This window comes from Pecten maximus, chromosome 5, assembly GCF_902652985.1.
Source record: "Pecten maximus chromosome 5, xPecMax1.1, whole genome shotgun sequence".
Taxonomy (NCBI): domain Eukaryota; kingdom Metazoa; phylum Mollusca; class Bivalvia; order Pectinida; family Pectinidae; genus Pecten; species Pecten maximus.
In genome coordinates, this window is record NC_047019.1 from 38,207,513 (window position 1) to 38,226,597 (window position 19,085).

The 19,085-nt window shown below is 34.1% G+C and overlaps 2 protein-coding genes across 3 annotated transcripts in view; one reads left to right on the forward strand and one right to left on the reverse strand.

Annotated features, from left to right (window-relative positions):
- Positions 1 to 16,802, reverse strand: part of LOC117327978 — a 37,297-nt gene extending 20,495 nt beyond the window's left edge. Inside the window, exons 1-13 of one of the 2 annotated variants that reach the window (XM_033885259.1) lie at positions 16,421 to 16,802; positions 15,247 to 15,334; positions 14,772 to 14,915; positions 14,546 to 14,644; positions 13,926 to 14,059; positions 13,225 to 13,442; positions 11,553 to 11,686; positions 10,097 to 10,243; positions 9,405 to 9,532; positions 8,356 to 8,422; positions 7,453 to 7,841; positions 5,743 to 6,014; positions 4,193 to 4,349 (exon numbers count right to left, since the gene is read on the reverse strand). In XM_033885259.1, the coding sequence (XP_033741150.1) occupies positions 4,193 to 4,349; positions 5,743 to 6,014; positions 7,453 to 7,841; positions 8,356 to 8,422; positions 9,405 to 9,532; positions 10,097 to 10,243; positions 11,553 to 11,686; positions 13,225 to 13,324 (1,394 nt within the window). In that variant the 5' untranslated portion in view covers positions 13,325 to 13,442; positions 13,926 to 14,059; positions 14,546 to 14,644; ... (1 more) ...; positions 15,247 to 15,334; positions 16,421 to 16,802. Of the gene's footprint in view, positions 1 to 4,192; positions 4,350 to 5,742; positions 6,015 to 7,452; positions 7,842 to 8,355; positions 8,423 to 9,404; positions 9,533 to 10,096; positions 10,244 to 11,552; positions 11,687 to 13,224; positions 13,443 to 13,925; positions 14,060 to 14,545; positions 14,645 to 14,771; positions 14,916 to 15,246; positions 15,425 to 16,420 lie in introns of those variants that run through there. The other variant, XM_033885260.1, reaches the window with a different exon arrangement.
- A 96-nt stretch (positions 16,803 to 16,898) lies between these two features.
- Positions 16,899 to 17,844, forward strand: LOC117327979 (U7 snRNA-associated Sm-like protein LSm10). The gene has a single exon (XM_033885261.1). It carries the CDS (start codon positions 16,986 to 16,988, stop codon positions 17,466 to 17,468), a length of 483 nt encoding a protein of 160 aa, XP_033741152.1. The 5' UTR covers positions 16,899 to 16,985; the 3' UTR covers positions 17,469 to 17,844.
- The last annotated feature ends 1,241 nt before the right edge of the window (positions 17,845 to 19,085 follow it).

Sequence of the window (19,085 nt, forward strand, 5' to 3'; positions counted from 1 at the left end):
GAACTTTTGAATTATAACGACAGATTGTTTCCTTGTTAGTTTTGGTGGACGTGATGACAGGTCATCCTCCCGGTAAATTCACATGCTTAACAGGATATCCAGTACGACCCCTCAACCTCTAAACAAACTATGACTGATAAAACATCCGTTGTATTACTCAATAAGGAGTGACCAGTAACCAGATTGGACATGTTGTTAGGAGGGCTTATCAAACCTAAAACATGGGGTCTGTCATCATACTGCAAATGATAAATACTGTTTTCCTGTGTGAAAGACTGCTGAAAGGCTTCACGTCTGGTAATGGATTAGGTGTTTCATAGAAGTGGTTCCTAGAGCTAAATATCCCAAGTTATATCAACAAGTAACTAGTTTCCTGTTTAAAATGATTAAGAATAGCTATAGACTGAATTATCACAAACAAAACTGTAGGTTACTTATGACATGTCGCTATGATATTGATACTTCTTGTTAATCACACAAGCGTTATGTCGCTATGATATTGATACTTCTTGTTTATCACACAAGTGTTTTATACTAACAGATCCTGATCAACAATAAAGTAGGTCAAGATCATTGACATGTGTAGACCAGATATAACTTCAGTCAAGCAACCAAGTATCGAACTGAACCAAAATGGCACGGCATGATGCTGGGGAATGAGGTGAACACACAAGCAGTATTAGTCCTATTCTTGGTAATGATTCAATGTTCAATGTATCAATATTGTTTTTATGAAACATATTTGCTAATGATAATTAGCGCATCATTACATTACAAATAGTGAAGGTTGTGTATTAATGAATTTCAATATTTGGACCAAAACTCTAGGTTGAGTACTATCTTATTCTTCAAATAGTCAAGTAAAGAAAACAAGAATTACTTTAACCTCTAAATTTTACATTATAAGAATAAAAGTTCTGATATTAAGAGGTCCATATGGATCAAATGTCAAATTACTGTGATGCTGGTCTAGGTCAAAGTTAATGAACCCAGAGTTGTAGCCAGCAAGAACAATTTACTTTTCATCAACCTTGGACCAGTTATTATTTGTTTATGATAGGTATAACATGCCAATATTCGATAGGATATCTCATCAACCACCTGTCAAAAAACTGTTGAGAACACTGAACCCTAATTATTTGACATATAGATGGCAACATCGTCTTTAGTCTGATCTTGATAAAGTATGTAACATGTACTGCTCATCACATATTGCCATCTATGAAATTTCACCAAACATGGCTTATTAATTCTAAAATACAAAATGTAGATGAAAAAATATTGGGCTATGCTATTGATTAGTGTCCAATGGTATTAATATAAATTAAGTAATCTAAGGTGATGCTCCTATATAATTATCATTAGTGTTGATGAAAACAAACACCTGCCAGTAGGAGAGGTCAATACACTGATAGGTAATTATGATCTCCTGTTGAGTCAGAAATATGACAGTTGATAACTGACACGAGGATAGAAAACACATCACCTGAGGCCCGCCTAGATCATTATTGGAGGAGGCGGCCACCTGTAACCCCGGACATGTAATGGTAGTGTTGTACATGTCACGGGGCACTCCCACTCGTGAAATTCTACAGACACTGTGCTGATTATGTTGTAGTGATGGAGCATTAAATCTTATGTCTTGTTAAGTGAATCAGTGTGGTAAATGTCACTAAACTTTGGTAACCACCTGCCAGACTGATAGATATATTTCGATAACCATTAACCAGTTGTGTGGATGTCCCTAAACCTATGATAACCCATTAGTGGTAAATACCACAAGGATTTGATACTGTAAATCATCTGTAATTGATGTGAGATTGATTTTTACATTATAGACGAGGAGAGTTGGTCACCAATTAAAATCCTTTAAAATTACATCTTGTATTAGTATGAAAATAACAACCATGTTGATTCCATCATAATCATAACTTGCTTTATGAACATTTCCATTGATTTTATGTATACAATATCATATAATCACAAACACATCTGCTAGACATCTATTACCTTTAAATTTTTAGATATTTGTATTTTAAACAACATCCCTGTATTGCTGACGATAGAATTTCACAAAATTGCTTAACTCGTATGTATATACAGCTATAGGTCAGAGTTCGAGCATGTATGCCGTTGGAGAAACCTAATACTATTTTTATATTGGAAAGGTGATAAGTATTTACAAATTAAAAGCATTTAAAAAATGTAAAATGTTCATTTCATTGAATTACAAAATAAGCAGTAGGAAAACCATCAAAGACATTTCTGCCAGATGACTAGTGTATAGTTATAAGAAATTAGTGGAAACATGTAATGAAGCATAACTTTAAACAATTTGAGGTCCTGTCATCTTCCAGGCATTGTGAAGCAATGGCAAGTTGTTTGAAAAATACTCAACTTTCATACTCTTCCAAGTATGTGTAGCATACAATTAGTACAGACACAGCATGTAAAACATGATTGAATCACATGACTTTTGAGGTAAAGTCACATGACTCACATAAACAAAATGGCGGCCAATACGAAGTTTTCAGTTTCCAATATAAACAGTCTTGCAGAGTCCATGTCTCCAATAGCTCATCATACACGAATCTAAAGTCATTTCTAGATCAGCATTCATGAAATCACATATTCATGAATAAGTCTGAAGAAGTAAGTTTGCAATATAAAGTGTTAGCAAAAGCGAAGTGATTGATACTACCGGTATGTATTCCAGCTAATACAGACATGCCTTTTTGATTTGATTACCATCGGCTGATACTTTAAATATAACCAAATTTGTATGATAAGAAAAAAGGTAAATCTCATTATATACCATGGAAACATGTTTAGAACTGACTTTGAAAATCTAGGAACAGTTTTAGTTTAAAGAATTAGTATATAAGTGAAAACCTAGGAACAGTTTTAGTTTAAAGAATTAGTATATAAGTGAAAACCTAGGAACAGTTTTAGTTTAAAGAATTAGTATATAAGTGAAAACCTAGGAACAGTTTTAGTTTAAAGAACTAGTATATAAGTATAATATATGAAGAAACCACATCTATATGCAGAAATATAAATCTTTATAATAGATAAATATATTTTTATACAGGTATATCAATGACACATTAGTACATCCATAAAACACTATTACACACCCCAATGATGGCTGTAGTTCAGTAAAGCAATCAATGTATAAACTCTTGGTTTTGATTCCAAACATCCAGGACCACAAAACACTTTGAGGTTTCTGAGCTACCAATTATAAAGTCTAAACTAATAATATACCTATACACTGTTAAACATATATTTTATTTGAAGTAAGTCTGGATGCTTTAGACGAATGTCCTTCATGAGATCTGGTAGTCTGTGAGGTAGTCTTGACGTGTGGTAATAAGTATTGTAGGAGGAAAGTCTACCTCTGTTACTTTAAAAGTAGACACGTTAACAGACAGACTATTTAACAGACCATTGGACAGACATTTGAGTAATTATACACTGATGCATTTCAATAACCTTATCACATCTCAAATCAACAGCTTAAATCCATAATTATGATCTTCGGTATTACATAGTATATTGGTATAATACAAATTACAACATCACATATTATTTGTATTTGAAATAATATTGTAGTTCGCTAATTTCCTGAATAGAGTTATAAGAGTAATCTCCCTTGTTCAATCATTTAGTATTCATTTACACTTTACTACAAGAAGTCAATGGTCACATTCAATACAAAAACAGAACCTTCCTTTATATGCAATTTGGATGAATTTTCTGGCAATTTCAGCAGAAAACATGTCTTTTATTTTTGATGATGATAGTTTTTAAATCATTTTCCTATATCCATATTTAAATCTCGGTCAAGAGTTAGTTGGAATGTAGCCTCAAGGCATCGTGTGTAATATCCAACTTGTTTTATTTGTGGTTTCCTTTGAAACAGGAATAACTTGCAGTGTAGGTAAAATGTAGCTCTCAATCAGGAATCATACTCATTTCATTTTCACCAAACCATTGCTTATCATTTTATCAACTAACTACCAGATATTAAACATCTTTAAAACCTATCAACATGGCTTAGGGATGATTCATAACCTGATGTTAAGAAAATGTTTGCAAGTGCAAATTCCAATGTTTCATCTTCAAGAGTCCTTCAAACAAGACAAGGAATACTAAGGTCAGAAAATTAGGTGAAATATAAGATATTAACCTGAGCTGTTGTTTTTTCTGTCTGAGGATATTTGCCTGCTGGAAGCTGTCTGACCCAGCATCTAGTCGCCTGTACTTGGTCCAGCTGATCGCGCCATCCCGCTGTCGCTGTAGTGACCGCAACACAATGGCCAGGTTGTACATAACAGTGGCATTGTCTTTAAACATAGAGAAGAAGCAATCACGAAAATTATATTGCATACACCAAAAATTATTTCATTCCTTCTTTCTATAAATTTCAGGACAATCAAATTACATTTGTAGTAACAACATATTGCAAATAATTAATGCATTTCAGTACTTAAAATTCTTAAAAACTCTCAGTGCATTTAATAATATATTTGAACTAGATATTGGAAACCTAAAGAATCGTCTCGTTCAGGGGAGATATCCCCAAACCCCTTTCCCATGTATGGTTCTATTTCCTTCCCCAGGACCTTACTGTGAATGTGTACAATTGTTATTGATGAAGAATCCACTTGTGTCAATACTAGGCTGAGGGAAGAATATCTAACACTTTGAAAAGTGTAGATACAGGGTCCAGGTTTAAAGAAAGCTTAATTCTACTGCCATAGGTATACAGCATGATACATTATCACTTTAATATTGTATAGAATAACAGGATATGCCCATGAAAACCTCTAATTACAAAGGAAATATTTTGGAAGAGAAGAAGCCTGATTTTTCAAAAACTCACACATAGAATATTGTTATAGAGCTAACTTGTTATTGTTATAGAGCTGACTTATATTGTTAAAGCGCTGAGTTGTATTGTTATAGAGCTGAGTTGTATTGTTATAGAGCCGACTTGTATTGTTATAGAGCCGACTTGTATTGTTATAGAGCTGAGTTGTATTGTTATAGAGCTGACTTGTATTGTTAAAGAGTTGACTTGTATTGTTATAGAGCTGAGTTGTATTGTTATAGAGCCGACTTGTATTGTTATAGAGCCGACTTGTATTGTTATAGAGCTAACTTGTTATTGTTATAGAGCTGACTTATATTGTTAAAGCGCTGAGTTGTATTGTTATAGAGCTGAGTTGTATTGTTATAGAGCCGACTTGTATTGTTATAGAGCCGACTTGTATTGTTATAGAGCTGAGTTGTATTGTTATAGAGCTGAGTTGTATTGTTATAGAGCTGACTTATATTGTTAAAGCGCTGAGTTGTATTGTTATAGAGCCGACTTGTATTGTTATAGAGCTGACTTATATTGTTAAAGCGCTGAGTTGTATTGTTATAGAGCCGACTTGTATTGTTATAGAGCCGACCTGTATTGTTAGAGCCGAGTTGTATTGTTATAGAGCTGAGATGTATTGTTATAGAGCTGAGTTGTATTGTTATAGAGCTGACCTGTATTGTTATAGAGCTGACCTGTATTGTTATAGAGCTGAGTTGTATTGTTATAGAGCTTACTTGTATTGTTATAGAGCTGACCTGTATTGTTATAGAGCTGACTTGTATTGTTATAGAGCTGACTTGTATTGTTATAGAGCTGAGTTGAAATTCAAGCTCGTCATACCATGACAAATTTACTATTACTTTATTTACCGGGATGAAGTTGAAGGCTGATTCTGATGAAACGTAATGCGTCTTTATAATTTTGAGCCTGTGACTCTCCCACCGCTAAATGGTTGTAAACCTCAGCTGCTGTTTGTTCGATTGACAACAACGGACTAGTTCCACTTTGTGGCAGGGAGTGGACAAATACTGCAGAGCCATCTGAGTCAAGTCTTTTGCGTTTGCTGTGAGGTTCTGACACAACTTCCTGGGATGACTGAGTATTACTGTCTATGTTAAATGATGACAATGGCTCTAATGACCTGAAATAGTGAAATATCGGTGATACATTACAGACAGTTACAGAGAAATAATGGAGATATATTACTGAACGTCATTGAAACATATGTCATTAGTTTGCTATTAATTACACAGAAAATTTGGTACTCCTGACTAATAATAAAGATATGCCTCAGTCAGTGAGATATCTACTGTGTGTGATGTAGAGGTAGTAAATTTGGTACTCCTTACTAATAACAAAGATATACCCCAAGTCAGTGAGGTATCTCTCTGTCTGTGATTTAGAAGTAGTAAATTTATATAAATATGTGAAGCTTGACAAACATCCCTCCTGGTAGCAGTGTACAGTAAAAATGCCAAATTTTGAAAAATAAGTCCCATGTTTTAGATGTGTAAACTTAGCCAGTTAACCCTACATATTACCTATAAAGTATGTTTATTTGTAATCTATACAACTTTTGCAATTTTAATACAGCTCTGAAGGATACAGTTTTTCAGACCTGTTAATACCATGGTAACCAATAAAAAACAAACTTAAAAATTGCAAAATATCATATTTCACCCAAAATGACACAATTCTCTACAAATTTTTTTAATAAACCTATTTGAAATTAAATATCTCTATCCCAAAGACAGAATTAATCTTGTTTTGACATATGTTGTACATTAAGTTTTTCCACAATCTGACTGTGATTGTGAGACACCATTTTTCACTGTAGGCAAAACTAAATTTCCTGTATAAACACACTTTCAGAAAATCCAGAAATTCATAATCCAGAACCAATTTATTTATTTAGTTTTAACAAATGTGAAGCCTGAATGTACTACTGCATAATGAATATACCAATTATAGTCTACATTTATATTTTCATTTTTTATGTGTATCATAATTCAGGAGTTTTTCTGATCAAAAAAATAAAATTGATTGGCACAACTTAAAAAAAAAAAGGTGAACCTGCACATGAAGTTTTAGGAATATCTCTACCGTACTTTTCAACCAATAGCCATAACAAACTTCAATTTTCAAAATTCATGATGGTCGCCTGTTGGTCATTATGTTTTTCTGACCAAAAATCTAAATTAAAATGGCAAAACTAGGGACCAAGGGGAACCTACACATGAAGTTTGAGGAATACGCTCCAGTAATTTTCAAGAAATCACGATAACAATGATTATTTACAGACAGACTGACGACGGACCCATGGCAATTTGAACAGCCCAACATCTGATGATTCTACAATGTATATAGTAATACTATATAATTTTAGTTAAAACTTATTTCATCTTTCTTCAAATAAATGTAATCTTTTAACATATGATTGGGGAAACAAACCCTGGCCATCTAGTTAAAAGGCACGTGTGTTACCACTTTGCCATATGATCATCCTATTTCAATTAAAACAATTATTTAGTATGCTGTATAATGTTCATTGATAATGTATGTAATAGGGACCTCTTTACCTTTCCAGACAGGTGGCAGCACTCTCTAACTGTCCCATATGTACCAGGGCATCTGCTTTATACAACAAACTTCTTCTGTCTTCTTTACCGACAGGGGCAGACAACTCTCCACTACCAGACCTCAACCTCTTCCTATGTTGTGACCCAGAAACAACTGATGTATTTAGTGACTGGCTGCTGTGACTACAAGTCTGTGAACTTAACACTGACTGGTCTTGTGATTGGTCACTATGGTAACCCGAGAGACCTTGAGATTGAGCATCACATGACAGTACCCGCTCACAAACAGTTACACAGTCAGAGTATAGCTTGGCCCGGAGTAATGAGTACTCAGCTTCCTGATATATCTGTAGTACTGGGGGAAGTCTCACCTCACTGCTTCCTCCTGCCTGTATCAATAAAGACGACACATTATACCACCTAAGTCTAATAAATACCCTTACCAGTTAGACTAAAACATTTATTAAAGGGAACGAACAGGAACCATACAAAATAATAACAATTTTTGTTTAAACTTGATTGGAATTTAGTGAACGTTAATGTTGACAATGTATAGGTGTATAGATGTGCTATTGTGAAAAGTCAACATCCGACTAATAAGTAACCAGGCAAATTATTCTTAGCAATTCCAAGTCTTCAATATAATTTTCAATACACCACCAACAGGTAACATTATTAAATGTATGGGTATTTGTAAGTTCTTTGTGAAAGACTATGGGGAATAACAAATGCCTTGAAATCAAAACATGTCATACAGTGAACACGGGGCCTTAAATTCTGTGGAACAGGTGACATTCAAATACTGGTACAAAATCTAACAATTCAATGTCCTGCTCTCTGGAAAATTATCTTTTTAATCATATAATCTTCTGAGGAAGTTTGATTTCTAAAAGTTACCCTTACCTTAAAATTTTCAATATTGTGCAAGCTATGCAACACATCAAGGTATCTCTGATAGGCAGCATCGTATCTGAAAACCAGTAAGTATCAAAGCACTGCATGATATGACAAGAGTACCTTCATTAGTACAAAGCTCACCTCACAATGTATATCACTATATACCTCACACTAGAATTAGGGGGACAGTTCACCATCAGTACAAAGCTCGCCTCACATTGTATATCACTATATATACCTCACACTAGAATTAGGGGGCCAGTTCACCATCAGTACAAAGCTCACCTCACATTGTATATCACTATATATACCTCCCACTAGAATTAGGGGGCGAGTTCACCATCAGTACAAAGCTAACCTCACATTGTATATCACTATACCTCACACTAGAATTATGGGCCAGTTCACCATCAGTACAAAGCTTACCTCACATTGTATATCACTATATACCTCACACTAGAATTAGGGGGACAGTTCACCATCAGTACAAAACTCGCCTCATATTGTATATCACTATATACCTCACACTAGAATTATGGGCCAGTTCACCATCAGTACAAAGCTTACCTCACATTGTATATCACTATACCTCACACTAGAATTATGGGCCAGTTCACCATCAGTACAAAGCTCATCTCACATTGTATATCACTATACCTCACACTAGAATTATGGGCCAGTTCACCATCAGTACAAAGCTTGCCTCACAATTAGGGGTGCAATGATTCAAGTATCCCACAATTCAATTCAAATTTCGATTCTTACATCATGATTTGATCATTTTCGATTTGATTATTTTACTTGCAAAATGAACTTAACATTTAGAAACAAATGCTGATACTGTTGTCAGGGGTGACAACAAAAGCTCCCACTCTCATCAAGAGGCAAGCTTATAAAGGAGATCGTTTGTTGGTAAAGTAATTACAGACACAGTGAACAATAGTCAGTATATACTACCGTACCTAGTAACACTTACTTCTGGAGCCGTAGACAGCGTTCAGCCAGTAGATACTGAGTCTGGATCAGTGTATACTACTGTATCTAGTGACACTTACTTCTGGAGCCGTAGACAGCGTTCAGCCAGTAGATACTGAGTCTGGATCAGTGTAATTTGTTGACGACTGGGACATATACATTGATACAGCAATGACGGTCTCTCTTCCTGCTCCGCATTTTCTAAAGCCTTTCAAATATTTTCAAAATATTTAGGTGTTTATCCCAACAATATCCAAACTTTCTGTTTATCTGCCTTTCAGTTTAAATTTAAACTGGGTAACACTATAATTCAAAATGTGAAATTGAGTTCTAGGGTTATAAATAATAAATCAAAAGAAACTGACAAATTACTTCTTTCATAGATAAACAAAAAAATGTACATTTCAATGATGACTGCAGCATAAACATTAAAAGAAATCAAGGTGGTTGGGTGGCAGAGTGGTAACACACTTGCCTTTCAGCTAGACGGTTGAGGTTCAATTCCCTTATCGGACATGAAAAGGCATAGGGTCAAAACCATGTGAGTTTTTCCAGGGTACCCAGATTCCTCCCACAGTTAAGACCCTACATGCTTTTATCAGGCCAACAAGGGTGATTAATATAAGTTGATATAACTTGTTTTTGCAATAAATATTATAAAATAAAGTTTACATTTACATATACAAAGAAATCTGCATTGTACGCAATTATCAGAGAATTGCAAGGGTGTAAAAAAAATGACAAGATCCAACAGATACAAATGTATACTTACAGTAATGAGGAGATTGAGGGACTCCAGCTCAGCATCATGTAAACCAAGACTCTGGTATTCCAGGGACAGAGAGTACAGGGGCCAGAGGCAACTAAAGTCCAGGCTGAGAGCTTCCTTATACTTCTCTATGGCACAATGGTGTTTACCCTACAGCAACATAGTGATGGGTCACAAGTCTGTATCACACTGTATTACATTCATATGTTTGATAATAAAGCTATAGTTTTGTTCAAGACTGGAATTCATTAGATACACTGTACTGATTTTCATACCCTTAACGAAAACTGTTTTTCATATAATCTGATCATGAGATGGGCTTCATTAAACCTAGAAAATTACCCATTCATTTTTGTATAAATTAGAATTAACCCTATCATTTTCCATTAAACAATTCGCTGAAAGTAATAATTTCTGCATAATTTGTTTTCAACTACAAACCCATGAAAATATCTCAAATCCTGTGAATTAAGGGAAGTATTCATATATATCTTGTAAATGTATATGAAACATGGATAGATAGTATTGCAACAGCAATACAAAGTCCCCTGCCTGAGCTAGGAGTGCACCTATTTATTTTCCATTTTTTTAACTACATGCTATACTGATCATGTATACCAAGTTTCGTTAAAATCGAAGTAGTACTTTAGGACTAGTTGTCCAGACAAGCCTCAACCAATGAGAAGCCGGCTGCCATTTTGAAAAATGGTTTTTCGAGAAAAAACATGTGGGATGCACAACTAAATGTTATACTGATCAGGTATACTAAGTTTCGTTAAAATCGGAGAAGTACTTTAGGAGGAGCTGTCCGGACAAGCCTCAACCAATGGGAAGCCGGCGGCCATTTTGAAAAATAGATTTTTGAAAAACAAATGTGGGATGCACAACTACATGTTATACTTATCATGTATACCAAGTTTCGATCATGTATACCAAGTTTCGTTAAAATCGGAGTAGTACTTTAGGAGGAGTTGTCCGGACAAGCCTCAGCCAATGAGAAGCCGGCTGCCATTTTGAAAAATGGTTTTTCGAAAAAACAAATGTGGGATGCACAACTACATGTTATACTGATCATGTATACCAAGTTTTGTTAAAATCTGAGTAGTACTTTAGGAGGAGTTGTCCGGACAACTGTTGCATGACAGACAGACGGACGGACGGACGGAGGGTAAACCTAAAGTCCCCCCGTTTTTCAAACGGCAGGGGACTAATTAATACCAGGTATTCATTTCAAGATAAAAAAAATGTTACTGTACAATATCTACGTGAATAACAATTATTCTGTCATGTTAAATTTTGTGATTACTTGGTACCCATTGAATATTCAAAACACTTTCATAATCAACACTTTTATAATCAACACTTAATTCTACTGCTCTACAATTCATCACAGGAAGACACCAGTACAACCTCATCATTTTGCTCATCATTAAGAAATAAACATCAAAATAATACCCACCAGCTTGGAGAAGCAATCTCCTAATAGGCTGGAATGAAGAGCCTTTAGTTTCAAATTGTCAACCACTGTCTTTGCAGCTTTTCCTAGCAGCAACATTGCATCAATATACTGGTCATTTTCATACTCCAAGCATGCTGAAGGGAAGAAAAACAGTGCTTGCTTAGTGATGTTCTTTATATTGTAGTACATGTATCAACATAGGGTTGTCTAATTTCAACTTCCATGAATGTGTAATGTACAATCATTTTCTTTGCCAGACAGTTAATAAATACCTTTTATTCTATGATTAGAGGACACGAACCGATTAGGCATCACACAATCATTGAACGTTAATTGAATGGTTAAACAACTATAATTGTGTTAAACAATGAACTTAGAACCACAGGGGCTTAACACGTTCCTTACAACTCTGAATGAAATATTAACTCAAGGGTACAACCCCTAGATCACTGATTTAATATTGATCAATAATAAGAGGTCTATGGGTTGAACCCTGGAGTTATTTTTTTATTCTGGGTTAAAGGAACGTGCCAAGCCCCTGTGCTTAGAACATACATTTCATCTGTATATCTGACTACTTAATAATTTTTTTCAGGTATTTTTTGTTTACTATCTTCATTTTAATCCCTGTTAGTGCCCTGCGAATATAGAACCCAATAGATTTATTTTCTTTAAAGTACAAAACATGACATGCATTGCATGTGAATCTTAATCTAAAGTAGGGTCTACAATATTCATGTGCAAAAACAATGTCCAGTTTTCTGGGAAACGGCACTCAGGTTGAATAAATAAATAAAAAATACCTAAGAGTAATTCATTTTCACTGAAATTATCCTAGTTGTTGTGATATTGAGAGTAGCCAAGTGTTGCCCTAAAATTGATAGCTAAACATGCATATGCTCAGAGGTGACCACATTTGTAACTTACACCAAAAAGGTGCTTTATTCATATATGATCAGTGCTTGTGAAAAACTATGTATACGGGTAGACATTTTCATTTGACTTATGATTGTTGAAACAAATAATTATCTTTAATAAAATCTTCAACTGACAAATACATATGACATGTGTGTTTGTTCATTTCTGAATAAAAGATCTAGATACCAAGCTTAAGGTGTTCCAGAATTTCTCCTGTACTGGCAGGTACATTTTTACACACGAGAATGTTACAAAAGGTAGTCAGTTTCAACACATATCATCTATTCAGGTTGTTTTTTCTATGTGGTTAGTGTAAAATATATCAGGATGGAAAATCAGTTGGGCATGTCAACAACGAAATTGTCAAATATAGTTTGGTCCTCTATCGCCTAATATGACAGCAGCCTCGTGGCTTTTGTTGACATCTTGCCTCAGGCTTACCACATTCAGCTGTCAGGTCCATTCAAGTTCACATGAAGGCAGGCAGAGTTTCATTAAGTTTTTGTTGTACCGATAATAATTATCTACCAGTTTTTAATAGACAAAATTCACATTTTACGTGAAAATTAAGTTTCATGCATTTTTGTAATGCACATTGTATAGTAACATCAATTAAATCAGACAATCTTTTTGAGAAGATTTATCTTAAATCCTATGCATTTAACCTGAACTTGCGTGCTACTTATCTATATACAAAAAAAAAAAAAAAAAAATGTATATGTTATACAGACCCCAAGTTGCCCTGTAAACTTACCCAGCATATACTTGGTGAAGGGGTGCCAGTGTGTTGCTGTCACTTTCTGCAGGACAAGTTTGCTTTGTTGTCGCTTGTCAGGTTTACAGAACATGAACATTCCCTGCAGGAGGTGCACTTTATCAGCCAAAGAATGTAACTAAGTCAGTATCACAAGATGTCCTTGACGTCAACACCACACTGAATGGGATTTCGAACAACCCACTAGTCTGGTCAATCTGATAAAATATCCAATGGATATAATTGTAGCATAGACAAATTTGAAACATGAAATCTAAAATGTACACTAGCCTGTACTATTATCAGTCTTGATTTGCCTTTACACTAATCTTTATTTTATGTTTAATAACAAATCTACATGCTCCTTATATATCTGAGTTTATTACTGGATTTACAGTATATTACTTGGTCATGTAAACAGGAAGTAACGCTTACAGTACAGATACAGTTCACCTTGTGTCTGACAACACAAAATTTAATTATAAACTGTACAAAAGGATGATATTTCGTAAACTGTGTAGGTTATTTGTAAGAACAGACATGGAAGAGTAAGAAAACAGCATAAGGTACGTATACGTAGTTCTCTTTTGAAAAAGGTAACATATTATATAAGTTGCGACAAATTAACCGTCAGGACAATAATTAATAATCGTATCAGACAGTAATAACAGTGGACAATGTTTAATGCTATGTTGATGTACCTGTGTGGAGTCCAGAAGATGCAATGAACAAGATGAAAGACATGACAAGGCCTTGGAGATGTTGCCAGTCACTCTCATCAGGATGGACAAGTTACAACATAATGACACAATGTCAGTCACATGCACTGACGATTCTAGAGGATACAAAAATGTAAAAATCAACAGTTTAAAAGATTAGAACAAACAAAATGGACTTGAGTACTAATATGCATACTGCTAGATCATGTTTACTTTAAAAATCATATCTAACACATCCCACCCTTTAAAATATATCAAGGTTTAACTTTTTCATTTCAGTAAAACTATAAGTCATTCATCCCAGCATGCTAATTGATTAATATCATGACCCTGTGTGCCTCTTGGTTATTGAGAAGACATTTAAATATTTCAACACATATTGATCCTATGGCTTTCAGTGAATTGTAATTACATCATAGCTATGCTAATACTCTTTTCAGCAGACCCCTGAAAGTATGTTTTTTACTTTAAAAATGAGATTTTTAAAAGGGGCATACCTATTTGGTATATGTTGACCCTTCAGGATTGTGATTCAACTTCAAAAATAGGTATAGTCAAGGGTCAACTGAAAGCCCTGTTTATAACAGGTGTACATATATTACCCAGTTTACTGCACTTCTTGAATATGATGTCAAACAAGCATTGATTATCGTCCTTCAATGTTGAACTACCATCTTCATCAAATCCAAAATGTCTTATCACTGAAAAAATTAAGTTACACATGTTAAACATTCAGTTTACAGTGATTGAACCTCTTCTTTGTGGCTAATTTACCAGTGTTGATATGCTAATATCTGTCATTTTATTGACATTAAACAGACTACCCACCTCTCAGTAGTGTCCGGCGTATATGGTTTACACAGTTGTCAACTTCCCCTGTGTGATGTTCTGCACACCTGAGAGACTGGAGAAGCAAGTAGTTACCAAGGACTGTAATCTCTAACGACACACTTCTACTACCAACTGGAAGACCTACACACCAAACAGTATAAACCTGTTAATGGATCAGTATCATCAAGATACAGGTACCTTGCCTGTTATTAGGAAGATCTGAATACCCAGAAATCCTAGTAATATAATAACTAACTTGTATAACCTTATAAACAATTAATTATTATAAGAAATCTTTAAAAAGGACAAGCATATACATTACCAGGTATATTTAGCTGCAAAAAAAATTGCATACAATAAAACTTCTACATGTTATGGCTCTTGATCAATTCTAATATAATCAAACTGAAGTAGAATTTGAATATACCTGGTCATTATACTCTCAACACATGTTCACTAGAATATTTCTTACTTCTAACTTTGTTGAGTAAGGATATGAAGCACTTTCCTGTAGATTTAATAAATCTGTCTTCAAGAATACCACAATTCTTTCCAGCATCCTAAAACAGAGACACAAGTGCACATGTTGATGAAAGCATATGCAGACTTGCAATGATTAAGCTACATATGTACAAGATTCTAGGATAATGAATTTTCAGTCAGTAATTATAATCTGTTGTGAGATAAAAGAAAATTCTTTGTTTTTTTCTTTCCTGAGATTAAATGTTATGAAAGCATTTTGGTCAATATCTTAATTTAAAGAAGTTATTTTCCACTGCCAGTGAAAAAACTAGCAATGTATTCCATCAAAATGTGTAGCGGTACATAATTTTGCACACTTTCATTATATAATATATTTAATCAAACTCATTTCAAATCAAGAAAGAGTACTGTACCTCACATTGTCAGATGTACAAATGCTTCATATTTGGGAACATAATTTCACACACCTATCTAACTTCTTTAATTTTGTTGATAGAAATAGTTTTCAACCAATTTGTAGACAAATTTAAACAATATCCTTAACTATTACATAGTAGTAAACCCAGTGCCATGATTAAAATAATCTTTCAAAAACATAACAAAATGTAAAATTGGAAAGTGTAAATTTACTGCATTTAATCTGCTTTAAAAAATCTACTACGTACATGCAGCTCCGGATCCCTACAGAGATAATAACACGTACATGTATATGTAAACAAGGCAGCAAAAGTGATGGGGTGTCTGCAGAGCAAGACTGTTATTAATTATACTTGGTGGATTTGTATTCAGTGTTCATTAAATTCTGATCAAATGATATTTTCCCTAAATATTTGCAAATACACATCCCCATTAACAAATGGGATTATGTCAAATAAAAAGATCACCCAGTATTATTTTCTCTGAAGACGTACCGTTGTATCAGTCAGATTTGAATTTCAAAACGAACTTTATCTACAGTACAACAAAAGTCTGGCATTAGTCACCATATTAATATTGTGTAACCTTGCTCTAGGGTTTGTCCCCACCCCAAAGTCTCCAAACTGTTAAAAACACTCTATAATTTTATCAGTATATACAAATTGATTCCTTATGTTTAAGATTTATATAATAAAGTCTAAATGATAATCATATAAGTATATAATACGTAAATTAATAATATGTACCAGCAGAAACATTGTAACCATCTTGTTATTTTCAACAATCCAGGCATCAAGCGAAATCAATTTCATATTTGCTAATTTATCAAGTTCATTCGCACATTTATCGATTTTTCCAAGACGTAAATGTTCTTGGCACATATGAAGGATTGTATCAAGTGTCATTTTTAAAAGTTGTTACGTTTCCATCGGTTAAATTACAAATGTAACTCTTGACCTAGGACCTCTGAACAGAATCTCCTGAAACTGCAGCAGTAGCCTAGCAGTTTCACAGAAACATAACTTTCCAATTTCCCGCTGAGACCGCTTAATACAAGCAATAAATATTCCATTTGTAAATTGAAATAGATAGAGATTTTCAGCAAATTGTCGCTATTTTAGTTGTACTATTTACTTAAAATCGTTTTTCCTTTTTCCGATATTTTATAAATATATATGTATTTTGTATTTTTAGAACATTCATAATGGCATAAGCGACTTTGATGTACGATGTTCTGTTCCGGTTCCGGTAGTGAGGCTACTTTCTCTTTGACATTGTCTCTAGGATTAATTCTACTTTCTTCATTGCCACATGGCTTCAGACAGGGAAAGATTTAAGATAAGAAATTCTCTTATTTGCTTGCTTAAGGCAGTTGAAGGAAAAGTAACGACGGTAGAGTTAAGAAATGAAAGTACAGTCTCGGGATTTGTAAAACATGTCGACGCTTATATGAATGTGACAATGACTGACGTGAGCTTCAGAAACTTCAAAGGAAAAGTCTCAAGCTTTGATCATTTCTTTGTTCAAGGTGTCAGCATAAGATTTGTACAAATTCCAGATGAAGTGGATATGAGAAAAGCTCTCGAATATCATGCAAATATAGATAAAATCAGGGCAGAAGAAATCAGAGAAGAATTGAAGAGGGCAACCAAATTAAAGATGCAGAGAAAAGAAAGAAACTTCAAGAAGCTACATGAAAAACAGATAAAAAATGAGATGAAACTGATCAAAGAACAGTGGAAAGGTGGAGGAAAAGAAAGTGTCGGTGATAAATTAAAGAACGATAATGGCTAAATCTGAAAACTCTTCAATTCTCAAAAGTGAATAAATGAAAATGGATCAGTATGTCTTTATGTCTGGCTGTCTGTCAGCAGACAAAAGATGAAAGAACAATTGAATACATGTGGTGGGTTTTGAACATATATGTTTCCCACTTATCGACAGACATTGGCAGCCAATATCATGAACACTATAGCAATTAAAGCAGTGATAAATGTCAAGAGTATTTAAAGAAAGACATGTGGAATATAGAAATGAAATTACTTTGAGGAAGTTTTTATCTATCAGTATCTTTTATACTGTCGTATTGAAATTAGTTTCAATATAAACCATGCAGGTATTGGGAGTTGTTCATTAAATGTGACTCTGTAGTTACTGAAAATGCGTGTTATATCCTTGTAATAAATCTCTGGGGGATGATTACATTTCAATGCCATTACATTCTGGGGGATGATTACATTTCAATGCCATTACATTCTGGGGGATGATTACATTTGATGCCATTACATTTATTGATTAAGTTGGGTCAAGAAACTCAAATCCAACAAATTGGTACTTGAAAATGACACTTGATTATAGGAGTAATGAAAAAAAGCCTGCCCCTGCTGGGCTTCAAACTAGTGACCTCTTACTCTCAAGGCAAAAATCCTACCACACAAGACTCAAGGCAAGTTCCTGCTAGCCAGAGCTAGTAAGGTAGCCAGTAATGTTTACTCTCCACTTAACCAACTTCATTACTCTTTGGGGTAAATCTTATTTCTTGTATAGCACAGCAAGCAAACCTGTATTCCCATGGCTTTTTAATTGGGTTAATGGTACCATTGCAGAATTGTCTCTTCTGACAGTATATCCATAAATATTGGCAGATAAGAGGATGTAAATTTAACATGAGGTGTGGGAAATTTACACACAAATTGCCAGTATACTAAGTGATAAAGAAACTCTTAGAGACAGTATACATGTCTGATAATTGCCAAGATCACTAACCACAATACATTTGTGAAACTTATACAGGTACACAGAGTGACTTAGATGCAGTTCCTTGTACTAACATGATGCAAACTTGGTGGTCGTGGCTCCAAAATATCGGGGACGAGTCCGTCCCTTTAGGTGTTTGAAATTAACTTCCAGAAATTATGCAGAACAAACCAACAAACAATTCTTTTTATTTATAAAATATATATATTAAACATTACATTATAATAACAATACATATAATGTATAATGAAATAATGATGAAAAACACAAATATGATTTGCTTTGCTTTCTTAAATTCATTCAATCACACCAGGTAACTATTATCCAGACATTTGAGTTCCAGTGAAAGTACATTTTAATGAATGTTTAAAACTGCACAAAAATCATCTAGAAAAATAGTTTCTTTATACAGTGTATTGCATCAAAAAAGTATTTGCAGATGAACCGGTGTACATTATTGAGCATTTTATAACCCCTTGCAAATGTTCAAATAAAATCTGCTTATCCAAATGAGTATTTATTTGTAGATATTATGCAAAATCTCAATAAATCTCTAACTTTTCAAAAGACTTTGGAGTAAACTAATTGCTATCTTTTATGAAGACTTATCCATAATATATGTAAAGGATATAAGCCGAAAATTGTCAATTATGT

Bases quoted from the DNA above. Each gene is read 5' to 3' on its own strand.
- LOC117327979 (XM_033885261.1), top strand. From the start codon at position 16,986: ATGGCTTCAGACAGGGAAAGATTTAAGATAAGAAATTCTCTTATTTGC.